General features: G+C 36.6%; 1 protein-coding gene across 1 annotated transcript in view; it reads left to right on the forward strand.

The window, feature by feature from the left end:
- Positions 1–18,625, forward strand: part of KTN1 (kinectin 1) — a gene marked incomplete in the record, with an annotated part of 2,305,074 nt that overhangs the window by 407,559 nt on the left and 1,878,890 nt on the right. Inside the window, 1 exon segment of the mRNA XM_044074427.1 lies at positions 12,311–12,468. Within this exon segment, the coding sequence (XP_043930362.1) occupies positions 12,311–12,468 (158 nt within the window).

Consider the following 18,625-nt stretch of genomic DNA (forward strand, 5'->3'; position numbering starts at 1 on the left):
ACTTTTAAAATTTCCAAGCACTTGTCAACTGACTGCCCCTTTGGGGAAACGATTGCTCTTCATGCAAAGAATTGGGAACTCATTGCCCAGGACAAATGGGTTTTAAATGTAGTGTCCCGGGGATACAGATTTCACTTTCACACGTTGCCAACACCAAGTGGGTGGCCGGACCTACCCTCAGATCAGTGGGCAGAGGCCCAAAAACAAGTACTTTCTCTCTTAAGGATGGGGGCTATTCAACTGGTACCAGAAGAGGAAAAGGGACAAGGTTTCTATTCAAGACTTTTCCTGGTACCCAGTAAAGACAATTCATGGCGTCCTATCCTGAACCTGTCTACTCTAAACACCTTTTTGGAGATTCCAAAATACAAGATGCTGACTCTTCACCAGTTACTTCCTATGCTAGGCAAAGATGCCTGGTTGGCAACACTAGATTTAAAAGAAGCATACCTGCACATCCCAGTCAGGGAATCTTGCAAAAGATACCTACACGTCAAAGCAGGCTATACGCACTATCAGTTCTCTGCACTGCCCTTTGGCTTATCTACTGCACCCAGAGTATTCACAATGTGCCTAGCTCCAGTTATTGCATTTTGCAGGCAAAGAAATATTCAAATATACCCATACCTGGACGATTGTCCAATTCAGGCAGAAAGCCAGGACATACTTTTGAAGCATCTGGCCTTTGTAAAAAGAGTTCTAACTTGTCTGGGGTACACCATACACGAAAAGAAGTCACACCTGGTACCCTGTCAACAAATTATATTTCTGGGAGCAAGCTTGAATACAACTTCCCAGATGGCTTACCTCACACCAGAAAAGCAAATTCATTTGACATCCTTCTTCAAACAAGTGGCCACAAAAACCCTGCTTTATCTGCAAGACAAATACTGCAAGCCTTGGGGTTCATGGCCTCCTGCATTCTTCTAATTCCATATGCAAGACTGCATATGAGGAAACTACAGTGGTATCCAAAAAGCCTATGGTGTCAACATTCTCAAGACTTAGAAACATTGATTTCTATCATACCTTGCTTATGCCTAGAGTTCCTTTGGTGGGCAGAGGCCTGCCACCAAAAGAAAGGAACTACCTTTCACACCACCCCTTGCCGCCCAAATCCTAACAGATGCATCAGACTATGCATGGGGGGCTCACCTGACAGAGAAGTGCATTCAGAGCAAATGGAACCCAAGTCAAATGCACCTGCATATCAGTCAAAAAGAAATGTTAGTTGTACAGAATGCTCCGAGAGCCTTCAAGGACCACATTCTTCCAGGACAACTAATGGTAAAGACAGACAACACCACTGTTATGTGGTACATAAACAAGCAGGGGGGTACACATTCTTAACCCCTCTGCAGACTAGCCATGGCATTGTGGAACACAGCCTTGAGCTACCAAGTGCACCTGCAAGCTCATTTCCTACCAGGAAAATTAAATACACTGTCAGACGGACTAAGCCGAAACCTCATGGACCCACACGAGTGGAAACTGGGACCAAGGATTTTCAACATGTTGACAAGCAAATGGGGGAGCCCAGGTATAGACCTGTTTGCCTCTCCCCAGAACTACCAGTTGGACAAATTTTGCACAGGGACTCCCCACAAACAATCCTGGAAAGTGGATGCTCTGTCCTTCAGGTGAAAAACCCCATCAGTCTATGCCTTCCCCCCCTCTAACTCTGCTCTCCAAAGTACTACTAAAAATCAAACAGGACAAGCCAAGGATGATTTTGATTGTTCCAGACTGGCCCTGCCAACACTGGTACCTCCTCCTGCGCAGTTTGTCACGGTTATCTCCATGGCACCTGCCTCGGACTCCTTCCCTGCTGTCTCAGCAGGAGAACCAGATTGAACCAGATTCTGCACCCTCAGCTTCCACCACTGAACCTTGCAGCCTAGCTAATTACTTATCTCTCCTTTACCATCTGTCCGCACACCTATGATGGATATCTTCTTAGAGGCAAGGAGGTCTAGTACTAGAAAATCTTATGCTGAAAAATGGAAAAGATCCTGTGCCTGGAACCAATCTCAAGGGATGAGCACAGCATCACCCAATTTACCTCAGATTTTACAATACTTAACTGAGATGCTTCACAAGGGCCTGTCTTTTTCCTCCATTAAAATCCACGCCTCAGCCATTTTAGCTCATTATAACGCATAATCTCCCCTTTTCTCTCATCCCACTGCTCAAGCAGTTCCTCAGAGGGGCCAAAAATTTGAGACCACCCAAGAGAGCTCCAACCCCAGCTTGGGACCTTAACTTTGTCTTTGAGAATCTCACTGTACCCCATTTTGAGCCAGCTGCTACTGCAGACTTACAATTTCTTTCTTGGAAAACAGCTTTGCTTTTAGCAATCACTTCGGCTAGAAGAGTATCTGAATTACAGGCCCTTATGGCAGTGGAGCCTTTCATCATCTTTCATCCAGACAGGGTGTCCCTCAGAACCAATCCATCCTTCATGCCCAAGGTGGTATCCAGTGCGGCTCTTAATCAGTCCATTAATTTGCCAACCTTCTTTCCCAGTCCACAGAATATAGGGGAATGGATACTGCATTCCTTAGATGTGCGCAGACAACTTAGATTCTACTTGGACAGGACTAAACCTCAAAGGAAATCTGAACTGCTGGTAGCATTTGCTGCAGGGGCAGAGGGGAAGGCTATTTCAAAGCAAACTGTTTCTAAATGGTTAAGCCATTGCATTAATTTCTGCTATAAGCACCATGGAAAACCTATCCCCCAGGGGATCAGACCTCACTCCACCAGGGCTGCATCTACCTGTACTGCCTTTCTCAGAGGCGTCCCAACCCAGGGACATCCTAGAAGCTGCTACCTGGAGTTCTGTACGTACTTGCACCAAGCATTATCATTTGCCAAGTTTCTCTAAATCCAGAGCTGGCTTTGCCACTGCAGCCTTGCAGGGCCTTATAGCTGGCCCTAATGCTATCTAAATTCCTCCTCCCAACCATAGCTTTGGGAATCTACCCAAATGTAATGACTGCAACAGTGAAACACGAAGAACATAGTACAGTTGTGTACACTTACCATAAATGTAGATGTTCGAGTGTATTCACTGTTGCAGTCCTGGTAACCCTCCCTCCAGCCCCCTAACTTCTTTTGGCTATACCTCTACTTTCCTTTACTATGCTTAAAAGCCTTTTTGGTGTATTTGCTTTTTTTGTTGGAGGTATATCTTTGTACTTTGTTTAATTGCCTCCCATTGGGGGCACCTGACATCTGGAGCAAGAAAAACTGATGTAATGGCGTCGGCTGCATGTTTTATACCCCTGACGAGCTGATGTCATGGAAGAAGGGACAGCAACCGATGCAGGACCCAAGACTTGGTTAAGGCTGACTGAGGGCAACCTGCAAGCAGATAACCCAAATGTAATGACTGCAACAGTGAGTACACTCGAACATCTACATTTATGGTAAGTGTACGCAACTGTACTTTGCCCATATTGGTAATGACCAGGTCCAGGATATTGCTGCCCCTGGTGGAGGTATGGACAAGCTAATCCAGGGTGTTGGAATTTATAAATTCTAGAAAGTGTTGAGCAAATGAGTTAGTACATAAGTAGTTTTCCCAGTTGATGGTGGGGTAGTTGAAATCGCCCATTATTAGGGTATTGGGTTGTACCTTAATATTACCCCGTATATCAAGAAATGTAGAGTGGGCATCCTGGGACATGGGGGATCTGTAACAAGCTACAACCTGGATTGCAGTCTTGCTCAGTGTTAGTTGCACTTGAATAATTTCGGATGAATTATGTTGAACAGCTAGCCTGGAGGTGTGGATATCTTTAGTGAATATGGACACGCCTCCTCCTTTAGTGTTTCGGTCCAGTTTAGGTGGCAGAAAGGTATGGTATGCGTTATAGGCTGGTAATGCAGGGGTGCTCTCTTGAGCCTTGAACCAGGTCTCCGTCACCGCACAGATGTCGATGTTCTCCATGTTAAGGAGTGCCTCGAGTGAGTGTATTTTGAGCTTTAGACTTCTAGCTTTGGGTAACATTATCCTCTGATATTATTTGGTTATACGTGCTACGGTGGTAAGTTTGTCATTTGAACCTTGCCTGAAAAAGGCACTATACGGGTGGCAAGAGCCTTAGCCAGTATCCAGAATTTCACAGGCGACAAGTGCAGGCCATCTCTGGCAAAGCATCGTGGTCTGTCGATCATGTCATCCCAGGCAGACAGACAGTGGATCCCCTTAGAATGACACCAGAAGCTTAGTCAATTGTTGAAGTCTATCATTTTGTCCTTGTAGCCACGGTGGTACAGCGGTAGCATTGTTGCCTCACAGCAAGAGGTTCTCCTGTTCGATTCTCGGCTGGAGTGCCTTTTGTGTGGAGTCTGCATGTCCTCCCCGTGGTAGAGTGGCCTCCGAAAGACATACATGAATGGGCGTGCCTTTGCTGAAGGTTGGGCATTGGGCTGGCAATTCGGCACCATAAAAACGAAATAGGCTGCCAATCATTAGCGGACCGGAGTTCTGCTGTGGCGACCCCTAACCGGGAAAAGCCAAAAAGACAAACAAACATTGTGGTATCATTCTGTGCGATGGCAGGATGCTACTCAGGGCTAGGGTCATGCCTGCCTGGGCTACATGATCTGAGAGCTCGTCCATGTCTCTCTTCATGTAGTCCAGGGAGGTATGTCTCTGGTCATTCACACCAACATGGACGATGACAGAGTCATATTTGTACTTGTGGAGTGACCTGAGTGCTTGCGTTAAGTGGCGTATCCTAGCACCCAACAGGCAGCTGACAGTAACTTTCTCCTTGTTTAGCCTGGTGAGTGGAACATCAGTGTGCCTGACTATAGTGTCACCTATGACTAGTGTGTTAGGTACGTTGTTTTGCCTTATGGGCTGAGGTAGAGTGGCACACTGATTTTTGAATGGAAAGGTGAGTCCAGATGTTTTGTAACAGATTGCAAAAATATGGGGACTCCCACGGGTAGTTTTTTTTTTTTTTCTGGATGGTTTTCCCTTCATGCATGCTGCCCATCAAGCCACCTCCTGTTTGTATTGAGCTCATTTGTTCCCTTGCCACCAAGTAGTAACCATCATGGGGGTGAGAACTGAGCAGAAGGGACATTATTTAGGCAGCTCAGCTGGGCAGATAGTCTTGTGGCCTCGTCTGCATAATACATGCAGTGAGGGTATTTCTAAATCTCTCTGATCTCAGCCTTTGGTGGCTGCTATGTGGAAGCTATTGTCAGTGCAGGGTCTACTCCCCACTGTTTTCATGTGCATGCTTTCATGTATGTACTGAGCTCTACTTTCAGAGCATAAAGTTTAGATCCCATGTTCTTTATGCTTTTTTCTTTGCCAACAAGCATGTACTTGCTGGTGTTGTCAGAATGGCAGTCAAAGACCATCATTTCACCCCAAAGATGGGTGAGCTGGCATTGGCCACTCATTCTGTCCTTTATTCAGCTCCTCCAGCACCGGTGCCACTGCTCAAACCTGTAACTTGAATTGTATATTTTCTGCAGCTTGATGTTCTGTTTTTTTTTTTTTTTTCCCACCTCATGCTGCTTTCAGGGCTGACTCCACATTAGTATGCCATTGTTTGTACTGACATGCTTAAGCCCCTCAGTAATTTTTTTTGTCTCCACTCACAGTACACAGATCAAACTGCTTCTATTCAACATTAACCTTGATTCTCAGTAATTGTCATGTATGGAATTTAGGACACTACATAATTCTTTCTGAATCTTTAATGAATTACGTGACTTGCTAAATTCATTTTTTTTTGCCCCAGTTCTAATTCAGTAAGATAAGCTTCAATAAAATCAGCAGAGTCCTGTCCTTTGTCAAGAACATATGAGAAAATAAGTGGCAAAGTGTTTCTCTTCTCACAGTAACTCTGAATGTTTTTTTCATCATGATATTATTTCTCTGCCTCTGGAGGCAAGGTATATTATAAACTGCATGTCACAGAAGAAGAAACCTTGTTGGAAGTGTGTGTTGCTTTAAGAAACTTCTCTTATATTCTCAGTCAAGGATAAACCAGATTTTATGAACTGACCGTTTTCGGTTCTTAAGATAGATTGCCTTGAAAAGTATAAATAAAATAAAAATAAAAAAATGTTTCCCAACAACTATAGTTTCTTTTTCTCAAGTGAAATACTAAACCAAGTTTCTTCTGATATTGAGTCGTCAGATCAAACAACAAATATGGCTCTGTTAAAATCACAACACATACAAGAACCCTGTGTACTCCAAAACTGACTGGATGAATAAGTATGTAAACCACAGCAGAGATGTGAGGAGAGAGCTATTCCAAGTGTGAAAAATAGCAGACTGCATTCACTTCCTTGTTTGAGAAAAATGAAAAGTAAAAACTCTTAAACTTAGAATTGTAAGCAATAGTAATAAGCAGTCCAAAACTTCAGATATTAATTCCTCTTCAGTAAAAGTGCTGAAAAAATAAACTTGAACAGATAACTGTAGATGAAGCTGGGGCCATTCATCTATTTCATGCTGTAATAGAGATACCAAACTACGGGATCATTATTCTAAGTTTTCAAACACAGGCCAGAGCTGACCGTCTTAAACTATGTACATAAATTACAACTCGGGTCATCACGGGGGGGGGGTGAATAATTAACATCGCCACTTTGCAAGCTGATTTACAAATCTCATTATAATGTGCACTTAAATGAACATAACCTTTTACAGAACTTTAGCTTTTCAATTGCATTTAAGAGATGATGCTATAGTTCTAGGTGGGTTGATGGATTCTAACATAATATACAGTTTTAATGTAATATACAGTTTTAATGCTGAAGAATTAACTGTCAAAGTGAGATTCCTTTCAAGCACACATGAAAGAAGCATTACAGGATTTTACAGCTGCATTTGATACTCCATTTTCATGCCCCTTCTGTTAGTTTTCATCATTATCCCTATCTGTCCAACTCATGGGATCATAGGAAGTTACTAGACTATTGGCCATGAGGCCCTTGTAAGCCTAGCCAAGAGTTTAGCCCATGCATAGAGAAATTCCTATTTGTGAATGCATTTTTCTGCTACCCCCTGTTTAGATTAAGGGCTATGCCTTAGTTTATGCATTTGTATCTTTTCCACCTTTTTCTGGTTATTTGGTAATCCTGATATTTTTATTTTCTTTAACTTTCCATGAATTTTTGCCTTGCCAGTAATGTCATCTTGAAAAAGTTCACCCTTTATGAATAGCATTTTTGTCCTGGTATTCCTTTGGGAATGGTACCTGCATTCATTGTTGCTGAAGTGACACCAGCTTAGACTTACGTTTGTGGACAGAATCTTCTGAATTAGTGTCACATTTCTGTTTGTGGCATCTGTTGCTTCATGTTATTTTTTTAAAGAAAAGTAGGAGAAAAATATTTAGTATTCTGTGCTGTTAGTTTCTCATCTTTATTTTCTTTGTTAGGAACTGTGTGGTTATATCACTATTTATACTAGGCAGAGTAGGAACATATTTATATTATATATATATATATATATATATATATATATATATGTGTGTGTGTGTGTGTGTGTGTGTGTGTTCTTGTGAGTATATGCATGCTTATGTGCATTCATATTTGTTTCTCTTTTTAGTAAAGAGTTTATTCCCTACCACCATTGTTTGGTTGCACAAAGTAAGCTGCTGTCCTTTCATGTAGATACAAAATCAACCAGTCTTTGTGTCCAAAGAGTTCTTGAAGACAAAGCAGCAAGAATATTCAAGAAAAAACAAGAGCTCAATGCCAAACACTATTGTAATGAGTAAAATAATAAAACACAGCAAAGCTTTCAAGTTACAAAACTTTCTCAATGCAATTACATATCTCATTATCTTCAGTGTTTGAATATTTACACCAACCAGTCATACACATTCTTAAAATCACATGGGTTATTAAATAGCTAGATACAGTTAAAATAAAACAGCATAGTAAAAGGAACACACGCATAGCTCCTAGATTACCACACCCCTGTCTAACTACCGTGAACAGTTACTTCCATTATTAAGTTTTAGTACATTTTATTCAGGGCACACATTATTTTCTTTCTACACTCAACCGTTGGGCCATGGAAAATGAAGACCTAGATATTTTGTGTGTTATGATGGATGTCAAGTCCTTATTTACTGTGATAGCTAATGACTGGGGAGTATAATGTGTTAGAGAGTATTTATGTGAACACAGCACTTTTACAGCTTCTGAGATAGAAATGTTATTGTTCATTGTTGGCTATAGTGTTGGAAAATAACATTTTTCTGTTTAATGATGAAGTTTATCAGCAACTTGGGATGGCTATGGGAACCCCAGTTGCGAACACTTAAGCTAATATTACTTTATCAAGGTGGGAAGAGAAATATTTTTAATGATAACGAACTAACACCATTTAAGACTCAAGGTTCGTGTTTTTTTAAGCATTTCATGGGTATTTTTTTTTTTTTTGCTGTGGATGGGAGATAATTGTTGGGTTACATGCATTTGTTGAGCATTTACATCATACATCAGGGTTTTTGGTATTTGATGTTAAATGGTCCTGAGAAAAAAAAAATTTTTAGATATTGCTGTGATTGTAATGAAAAAAAGTTTAAATACTATGATTTATAGGAAAGATGTGCAATCCTTAAGGTACATTCACTCTTAGTGTGCACCCTAGGCGTATGTATAAAGGAATAGTCAAAAGTCAATTTCTTAGAGCCAGCAGGCTTAACAGTAGAACTGAAAACTTTATACAAGATGTTAAATATTTGGCTAATGACTTTTGTTCTAGGGGCTATAATATTAAGTTGTTGGAAGATATGAAAGATGTAGTGATAAACAAATGGAGTAATTTAGGTGCACCATACTTTTCTAGACAAGTAATTGAGTGTAATATAGTGTATATTATGAAATATAATATGATTAAAAATATACATAAAAACAGGAACATCTTACAATCGAATAAGGATGTTAAAAAGCTGTAGGTAGTGAGCCTAAGTTTATTCATAAGAGAGAAAGAAATCTTAAGCAGTATTTATGCTCTAAGCATTTGAGTAATATAGAAGCTGAAAGACAGTGAATAGGAATGGGACAGTTCCCTGTCACAACTGTATATATTGGATAAATATTAATACTGACACTTTTTTTTTTTTTTAAGTATCCCATCACAGCGAAGAAATTTGTTTTTCATGTTTCTGTACATGTAATACTCAGCATGTGATTTATTTTGCTAACTGCTCCTCCTGTGAGTGCTCTTACATAGGTAAAACAAATAAGAAATTAAAAGAAAGGATAGTCACATTTTGGAAATTCAAAGAAAAGTTGAGACAAATGTCCTGAGCAAACACATTTTATCTGTGGGCCTTCATAAGTTTAAGTTTAGGGTTTTACAAGTCATCCATCGCAATGCATGAGGAGGTGATCTAGTACATAAAACAGAGATGATAGAGTATGGCTGTATTAATTATTTCAGGGCTGATAAAATGCCAGGGTTGAATAGTAGCAATAGTATTAAGCCCATATTGAAAAATCTACATCAATATGTATACAAGTAGTATTTGTTTTAATTTTTATCATAATATTTAGTATAATAGCATAGTTATTAGTAATACTTGTATGTAAAACGGTCTTTATTTATATTTGTATTGTATTATAAGTTTATTTTTATTTGGTCCTGGGCTTGTTTTTATATATGTGTGCATTCCTTTTACTATGCTGTTTTATTTTAACTGTATCTAGCTATTTAATAACCCATGTGATTTTAAGAATATGCATGATTGGCTGCTGTGAATATTTAAACACTGCGAAGATAATGAGATATGTAATAGCATTGAGAAAGAGTTTTGTAACTTAAAAGCTTTGGTGTGTTTTATTATTTTACACGTTAAAATAGTGTTTGGCATGGTGCTCTCTCGTTTTTTTCTTGAATAGCCTTTCATATCAATCCTAAGTCGTCAATGAATCTTACATAATTGAAACATAGCCTGTACAGTCTTGTTTAAACAGGTGTACTTTTTTTTGTATTCAGTTCCTTTCAAACATGCTTGAAAAAGCTTCAAAATTGTTGAGTACATGACAGAAAGAACTGAGATAATTGAATTTGCTTTGGAAGTTATACATGTTTGAAGTATGTTAGCAGACATATTGATATAATTGTGTATGTGAAACACACGTATGTGCAGGTAAGTATATATATATATATATATATATATATATATATATATATATATATATATATATATATAATTTTGAATGATAACTTTGAAACAAACGCTACCAAGTAGCTAAGACTCGAACGCTGTATTATTTTGTTTGATTTTCTTAAAGTGCACCATCCTGTCATTCCAAAGATTGTCAGGGTACCGGAAATTCATTCTAACTTGTTTGATTCACTTTTGCACCGTATTGTTGCTGCAGGGGTCTGTATCACTGAGCCAATGGCCAGGTTTATTGATTGGAAGCTTAAATCACTTTTCATTAAGTTTCTCCACATCATTCGGGACTCCTGGGTCCTACTGAATAAACTAAGGACTATTGAATACAACAAGGAGTATCTTTTGACAACTTGTGACATTCAAAGTCTTTACGGCCATTCCTCGTGAAGAAGGGCTTGAATGGTTTGAAGAAGTAATGTCCAAATTTGGTGTTCTTGGTCTAGGATTTTATGGAACTGGTCTTAAGTAACAATTCCCTTGTGTTTGACTGTGAATATTACCGGTAGCATTGGGGGGAGGGTGCATGACCCCCTATTTTTGCAAGTACAGTTTTGCTAAGATGTGAAAGTGAGGCCATTTTCAAGTTGGTACTTTGTGCTGGTTATTTCCATTGTCTGGGCGACCGTACTTATTGTATGGTCCGGTGATGAAGTACACTTTTCTGACTTTATTGCATAATTGGAGTCAACTTCTTTGTGTTTAAATTTCACACGGTGGGAACATGGATCGCACCAACCTTTTTGGTATTGAGATTGCCAAGGATATTGATGAGGTATCTCCATCTACAGAAAGCCTACTTTACTTTCCCCTTGCATCAAAAGAAGGGGTAGTAAAGAGTCACTTTATCAGGGTATCTTGTTTAACCTCCGATAGCATATGTCTCCAACACTTTGACAAGTTAGTCTCTTTCTTTATGGTGGTTATCCAACTTCACTGGTGGAAGATTTTGAGTCAAGTTCTACAGGAAAGGGATGATATGTCCACCCCTATTATCAGGAAGGGTTTGGAGAATTGCAAGTTCAGCATTTGTGAGAAAGGTACGAATTCTGATATAAACCACAGTTTCTGTAATTCCAATATGGTTTTGCATTATTCATTAGATGTGAATGACATACAGAAAATTGTGTAAAAAAAAAAAAAAAAAAATGGTCTTCACTGCAATGATTTGAAGTTATTTCTTGAAGGTCCCCCTACTTTTACCTTCAAGAATAAACCCAACATTAAGAGCATATTAGAGAAACCAGTCAAAACATTTCAGAATAATTTCTTCATGACATCTAAATGTGTCCGTTGCCACCAATGTCCCTTTATTGTCTGTGATTTACAGGGTGTGCTACTTGAAAAATTATTGAGATTGAATACACAAGGGAAATATAACTGTTATACTGAGAGAGTTGTGCACTTGGCGAGGTGCTGCTCCTGTCCTGCCTTTTACAGTAACAAGACTAAGAATGCACTTATTAGAAGAATTTACCAACACCAGCATAGCATTACTAGAATGGATAACAAATGGGCACTTCCTAGACATGCTTCTGTATGTGTTGGGTTTAGTAAATTTAAATTCATGGTGCTTGATCAGATTGATTCTGTTGTATATTCAGGGAACTGGCAGATGCTGCTTTTTCATCGAGATTTTCTGGCAGCTCCATTTGGATGCTGGGAATTATCCAGGTCTTAATGAAGTTATTTCCATCTCAAGTGAATTGAAATGTGCTGCTAGACTATAATTTATATTTTTATATCTTGCTTGCTGTGTCTGCATTTGTTTAGTATGTTGATCCACAGTGTTTTTGGCTGTCCCTTTAAATATTTTGGTGGACTTTTTTACTATGCTTTCTTATGATTTTGTGGTGGTGTGTCACTGTTTGAAACTTTTTTTAATGAGTCACATTTTCATGGTTCTGAAGATGTCTTTTACAGACGAAAGTGCTTAACCATGACTTTAATAAGAGTTCCTGATTCTTAGCTACCTGGTAGTTTTTGGTTCCGTTTGACTATATATGCTCCAGTTCCAGGATTTCTGCATGTACTTTTTATTCTGAAATAACTTTGTTCAGTCAGCATGTTGAACATCATTGAATGTTAAATTTCCTGCTGTGTGTGTAACCTTTCTTCTGTTGGTGTAGAACTTCAGAATAAGCTGCGGAATGCAGAAAGTGAAATACAGAACTTGAGCAGCAAATTAGCTGACACCATGGTGTCCAAAGAACAGTACGAGCAATCAATGCGACAGTTACTGGAAGATCGAACAGCTTCTGAGGAGCAACTTCATATGCAAGTTAAGGTATTGTGGTTCGCAAATCTAAATTGTTAATGGCTTGAATGGTTTTTAATGTTAAGCTGTACTAAAGAATAATGTGACTAGTTTTAGCAGTATCACGTTTTTAACCATAGGCATAGATGCGTCTGTTGGTTTACTTTTTTTTTTTTTTTTTGTCATTTTACATTGTTGGGGGAAAACAAAGTACTACAACAGGAAGGTCAATTATTTACAAAGACATCACTCTGCATATGGATGGAATGTTTTTCTACTGATTATGCTGCTGTTTTCATGCATTTTCTGCATATGGATGAAATGTTTTTCTACTGATTATGCTGCTGTTTTCATGCATTTTATTGCTAAATTTTTCATCTGCCTTATTAACACAGATGTAGACAGTTGTGATCATATTCATCTAATACATATTTGTACAGTGTACACTCAATAAAAGTAGTAGTGTAAGAGTTTGAGCATCATCTCATTGACCCCCAGTAACTTGCTGAAGCCTGTTAGCATGTTTTTGTCTGTGATCCAAGCAGAAAATATTAAGGCTGTCAACCCCCCCCCCCCTCCATACTCCTATGATTTAAAAATATTAACTCTGAGATTGCATCATCTCAGAGAAGGTGTATAAATTGAAACAAAGATTCAGTTGTAACTCTAAGTATGTCATATATTTAGCCAGGTGCCAATGTTGCCCTGCATTCTACATTGGCAAAATGGAGCGTAGACTCCGTGATCGGGTTTACGAACATCAGTATGCCATTGCCAAAGGCAAAATAGAAAATGCCCTAGCGAAACATTTTGTCAAATAAGGAACAAGTTTAAATATAAGGTCATAGATAAAGTACCCATTGATATTAGAGGTGGTCCTTTGCCTCTACAATTAGACAAATTAGAATTGTTCTGGCAAATTTACTTAAATGCATAGAGGCATAAATGAGAACTGCCTCTGTAAGCTGTATTTTAAAATTAAAGAGCTTACAAAGATGAGAGGGTCCATTAATTTTCAGTATTCATATTATGTGTGATTGTTTGAATTTCAATGCATGGTTGTTTTATTAGATGATACTTAGTTTATCCTCGTACTTTTACACATGTTATAATAGAGTTTTTATACGTTAATTTCTGTTCGAAAACTGTCAGTGTTACCAGGCTTGTAGAAATTATTGTTGTTATTATTATTATGTTTATTTTCACTTTAATATTCATTAAGTAGTATCAGTATGTATCAGGTTTTAGTAGTATTAGGTTTTAAGAGAGGGAGTTCCTGTTTTAAATAGTATTTGGATTAGTCAGTCACATGTCAGGTTTTACCTTGAAATAAGACACTGTATCTTTTGTATTTTTATCTGAAGAAGTTTGCGTTACACAGCAAACGAAACACACTTAATAAATAATTCAGTATATACTCAGCTCTGCCGTTCCTGTTTGTTGTTTTTTTATCTCCAACAAATTACATTTCTGGATAAACTAAACTTGGCAAGTTTATCGGGTGTTAAAAAAGCTTTATGCAGAAACTTCCAATTAAATATTCTCCATTACTGTGAGTTTGATGCTAACTTAACAGAAAGTAGGGATGTTAGTTTATTTTGCTTTCTAATGATAAACATAAAGATTGTCCTTTAGTAATATTCTGCCAATAACATTGTCGCGATGTTTTACAGATTAATGTTTTATATGCATTTAAAATTTTATTCTCCATTTTGTGATTATATATAATTTTGAATAAAGAATTTATAAATTTTGGTCCATTTTAAGAGGAATTATTAATTTTTCTGCATAGCTCTTGAGAATATGTTAAAACACTTTGAAGTAGTAACCAGTCATGAGATGTCATTCCATAATATGTTGGATATTTAGAACCATTTTATCTCTCCTACATTAATGCCAGCAAATACATTTTTTGGATTCCCAAGAAATTAGGATATTTCTATGCACCTTATCAGAGAAATTCTTTGTAATGCTAAATGGAATTAATAAATCAAACCAAAGTTTTATTTCCATATTTGCATTAAATTTCCTAAAAACTATTAGATATTAGATTCGATTTAGTAGGAATTGATGCATTATATATTGTATGTTAATACATGACAAAAACTACTTAGATTGGTCAGTTAACTTGAAGATCTTCAATATAGGATTCTCATTTGCTATAATAGAATGCAGTGATTTCCAATTAGAGGAGTAATTAGGATTTATCCATTCTATGACTATTTTAAATATGGATGCTTTACTATTAAGTTTCAATATCAGGAAAATTTAGTCCTCCTTGTTCCCAAGGTCTAATATATGTATACCTGAGTCTCTTTCTTCTAGGAAACCATAATCATTTTAATAAGTCTGTGTTAATCTCCTTAAGGAAGTGTCTCTTGGGTAACAGGAGTAGCTTGAACTACGTACAAGATCTTGTGGAGCAGTACCATCTTTATCAATTGCAGTCTATCCTCAACGGTCATAAACATTTTGTTCTACTTATCGACATACATTATTACATTTATCATATTCTTATAATTAACACATAATGTCTCTTCTATATTATCACACAAGATGATACCCAGATAATTTAGCGAAGTCACGTGTTTACAAGTAGTATGATTATTTGCTTGTATTTCTTTTTATTCAATAACAAAATCTTTGATTTTGATCTACTAAAATGAAGAAAAGTTATATAAAACCTCTCAGTGAGTCCAATTCCTTTAAAACAGTTTTCGAATTAGGTAATGTGAGAGGCACATAATCAGACAGCAGTATTTTAGAATTGTATTGATCATTTACATCCATACCTTTTATTTTTGGGTTACTTCTTGTTAATATAGCAAGTATTTCAATAGCTAATGCAAACAAAATAGGTGAAATGGGGCAACCTTGTTTAGTGCCCTTGGTAAGAATAAATTCTGATGTAAATGGGCTTAGTTTAACATATTCAGTTTTTTTGTAAATATTCATTGTAAGTGTAATAAAGGGAGAAGGAAAATCAAATAGAGCTAAAATGTTAAATACATAATCCCAACTTGGAGTCAAAAGCTTTCTATATCTAGCCCAATTATTAATGCTTCTTGATTTTCCCTATTTAAAAATGCAATGAGTTAGTATCCTTTTAATATTATATATGTCTATTATGTATAAAACTAGTTTGATCTTCATTTATTGTATTTAACAATGGAATTATTATTCTATTAACTAGAATGGACATGAATATTTTGTAATCATTATTTAGTAAAGATTTTGGTCTCTAAGAATTACAATATTCAGGATTTTTTTTTAGAATAGGGGTAATTAGTGAATATCTCTAGGAAGGAGGGATTATGCATTGAGTTTGAATTTCAAGTAAAGTTTTATGAAAGAAGGCATTATAAAAGTAGGGAAATGTTTATACATTTCTATAATTATGCCATCAATCCCTGGAGCTTTATTAGGCTTACTTTCTCTAATCTTATCTGTGATTTCCTTGTGCAATATTGTTTTTGAAGATCTACCTTTAGTTTTTCAGGTTTTGCTATGTTCATTGTAATGATATTTAAAGACATGGAGAATATCACCTATATCTGAGACTTTTTTCCCCTTCATGTAGTATATTAATATCGGCTTTAGAATGCATTTTAATCTTCATTGATAGATTATGTACATGTTTAGGTGAGCTAGCATAGGAGTTTATGTATAATCTCTCTAAAGACAGATTAGTCTTATGGGTTAAAATTTTGTTCTATTTTCTATTTAACTCTTCTGTTTTCTCACTATTGGAGGAGCATGATGCCTTATTGGATTTAATTGTTAAAAGTTGGGATTGTATATCTTGTAATTCTGATTTCCAATCCTTAATTTTTTTTTGAAAAAATAAGGTTTTTGCCATATATAGCTTTTAATGAATCCCATATCATTCATCACTATGTTAGTATCTAAAAAGAACTGAAGCTCTGATAATAACCATGGTGTGAATTCTTTAATTTTTGTGATCTAAGAAGGAATTCTTGTTGTAAAGACTAGCGATTTGAAATGTATTTGAAATTTAAGAACCAACGAATTGTGGTCAGATGAAGGGCAAGGAAGTATTGAGAAAAAGGTAATCTTTGAATTCAAGTCATGAGAAACAAGAATTTTATTGATTCTAGTTTGAGTACAATATCTATTATTTTGATGGGAGAGTGTTAATGAGTTAAGTTTAATATTAAAAGTATCAACTAAATTAAAGGTTTCAGTCCATTTTTTAAGAAGTTTTGCAGTGGAGGTTAGACAAAGGGGTCTCTTATTTGAGGTGTCAGAACTGTCTAGGATACAATTAAAATCTCCTCCTATTCAAATTGCCCTTATATTTATTGGTGATGATGTCTAAATGTTTTTTTTTTTTTTTTTTTTTTAGCAGTCTCTGCCCCCATGCCAGGAAACCAGTATAAATTTACCAATGTCCATATCCTGTTATTAAATTTCAGTATTGTAAGAGTTATGAGACCCTCCTTATCCTGTATATTTGAAAATAATTTCAGGTTTAATCATGTTTTTTTTTCCACATTACTTCTCTAGTCTTTGATTTGTAAGAAGTATGTACTAATGTCAGATATTCGTTAGGGTTCCATATGTTGCTATTTATTTTAAAGTGAGTTTCTTGAAGAAAAATTATCTGAGCTTTATTTAGTTTGATACCTTGATAAGTTTGATTTCTTCCTTGGGTTATTGAAGCCATTAGAATTTTAAGATAGCAGTGTTAGATCCATATGTGTCTGCGATTAAGATGTAAGCCTATCTTGAAGCTTATTACTAGCACACAAGTCTTCTCTGTTATCGGTAATATTATGTAAATATCTAATAGTTCAAATATGGCCAAACAGGTTTCTTTTATCAATGAAAGCATATTAAGTCTTGAAATAGGCATAAAACTAAAAAAAAAAAAAACTTTAGGAATACTATATACAGCAAGTTAAACCTAGAATAAATATTAACACACACCAAATGTTCTTAGTCCATCAGATAAAAAGTTGATCTATCAGACTATCCCTCATAGCCTGTTTACCAGCTTCATCTGTGTTCCTATATGGAAAATTTAATGGAGACTGTTATGCAAGTATATAATGGTATGTAGCAATATACATATGTTTCTTGTGTATTTATGTAAAGAAATAGATTATAATTAAAAGTTTAATATTACTACCTAGTATGTGGTATCTTCAACTTCGGCTCACAAATGACTGATTTATTTCTGTTACAGTGCTGTACCTACTGAAGATTAAGATTCTGCTGTGCTGTTGCTGTTTTTATTAAAGAAGTGTGCAAGTACTAGGCATACAGCTAAAAGGGTGGTGACTGTCCTAAATATGAAACGGCACCATAGCCTTTTATTTCACTGCTCCTACCTAGTGACCTCTTTTATAAGTGAACTAAGGGGTGGTGAGTTTATTGTATATTTACTTGCCTTGTAATAGCTAGGATAGTAAAATGTTAAGATCACATACTCAAGATTTCTTAAGGAAAAATTACAAAATGAAAATTTTATACAACAGTGAGGAGAATAACAGTGTGGAACATACAACAAGACTGTACACAATGATATGATTTTGGGTTTTCCAAAAGAACGGTAGACAACTAGCAAAAATGAGCAACAAGAGAGAAACATGGTTGGTGGGAATAGTGACCTGAATAAATGTGGTTATAAACCCAAAGAACACAGATTTTTATGAAGGAAAATAAACATTCTTAAACTAATTAACAGATCTTTTAGGACAAAATAGATATGCCCCTTTCTGCTCATAATGATCTTGTAGATGATTTTCTTTTTCAGAAAAGCTTTTCTTAAGTGGAAAAGAGTAATGTAATGGATAGTTATACTAGTTAAATAATTCATAAATAATTTGGGGCTCTGGATTGGATTTTCCAGAATTTTTAAGGAATTTGGCTCTCTTTTTAACAGGTCTATTTGTTCTCCTGACTTTGAAAGCTGGTAAAATGCTTTGTGATTCAACACTTTCTCTCTTCAGTCTTCATTTTCTGTAACTGGTAATATGTGAAAAAAATAAAGCTCCATACAGTACAGACAATAAAGTCACGTCTCCAGTCACAACCTGCCACTGCCTGTTCCCAACATGAATGCCAAGTTTCACTTTGCTTTTTAGGTGAATTTCTTGGCATCCATGCTCAGGACACAACACAACCAGCTGCGACCGGAAAACCTGATCACAGTCCTCTATTT

This window comes from Protopterus annectens, chromosome 6.part0 (genome assembly GCF_019279795.1).
Source record: "Protopterus annectens isolate FY-2018-M chromosome 6.part0, PAN1.0, whole genome shotgun sequence".
Classification (NCBI taxonomy): Eukaryota; Metazoa; Chordata; order Ceratodontiformes; family Protopteridae; genus Protopterus; species Protopterus annectens.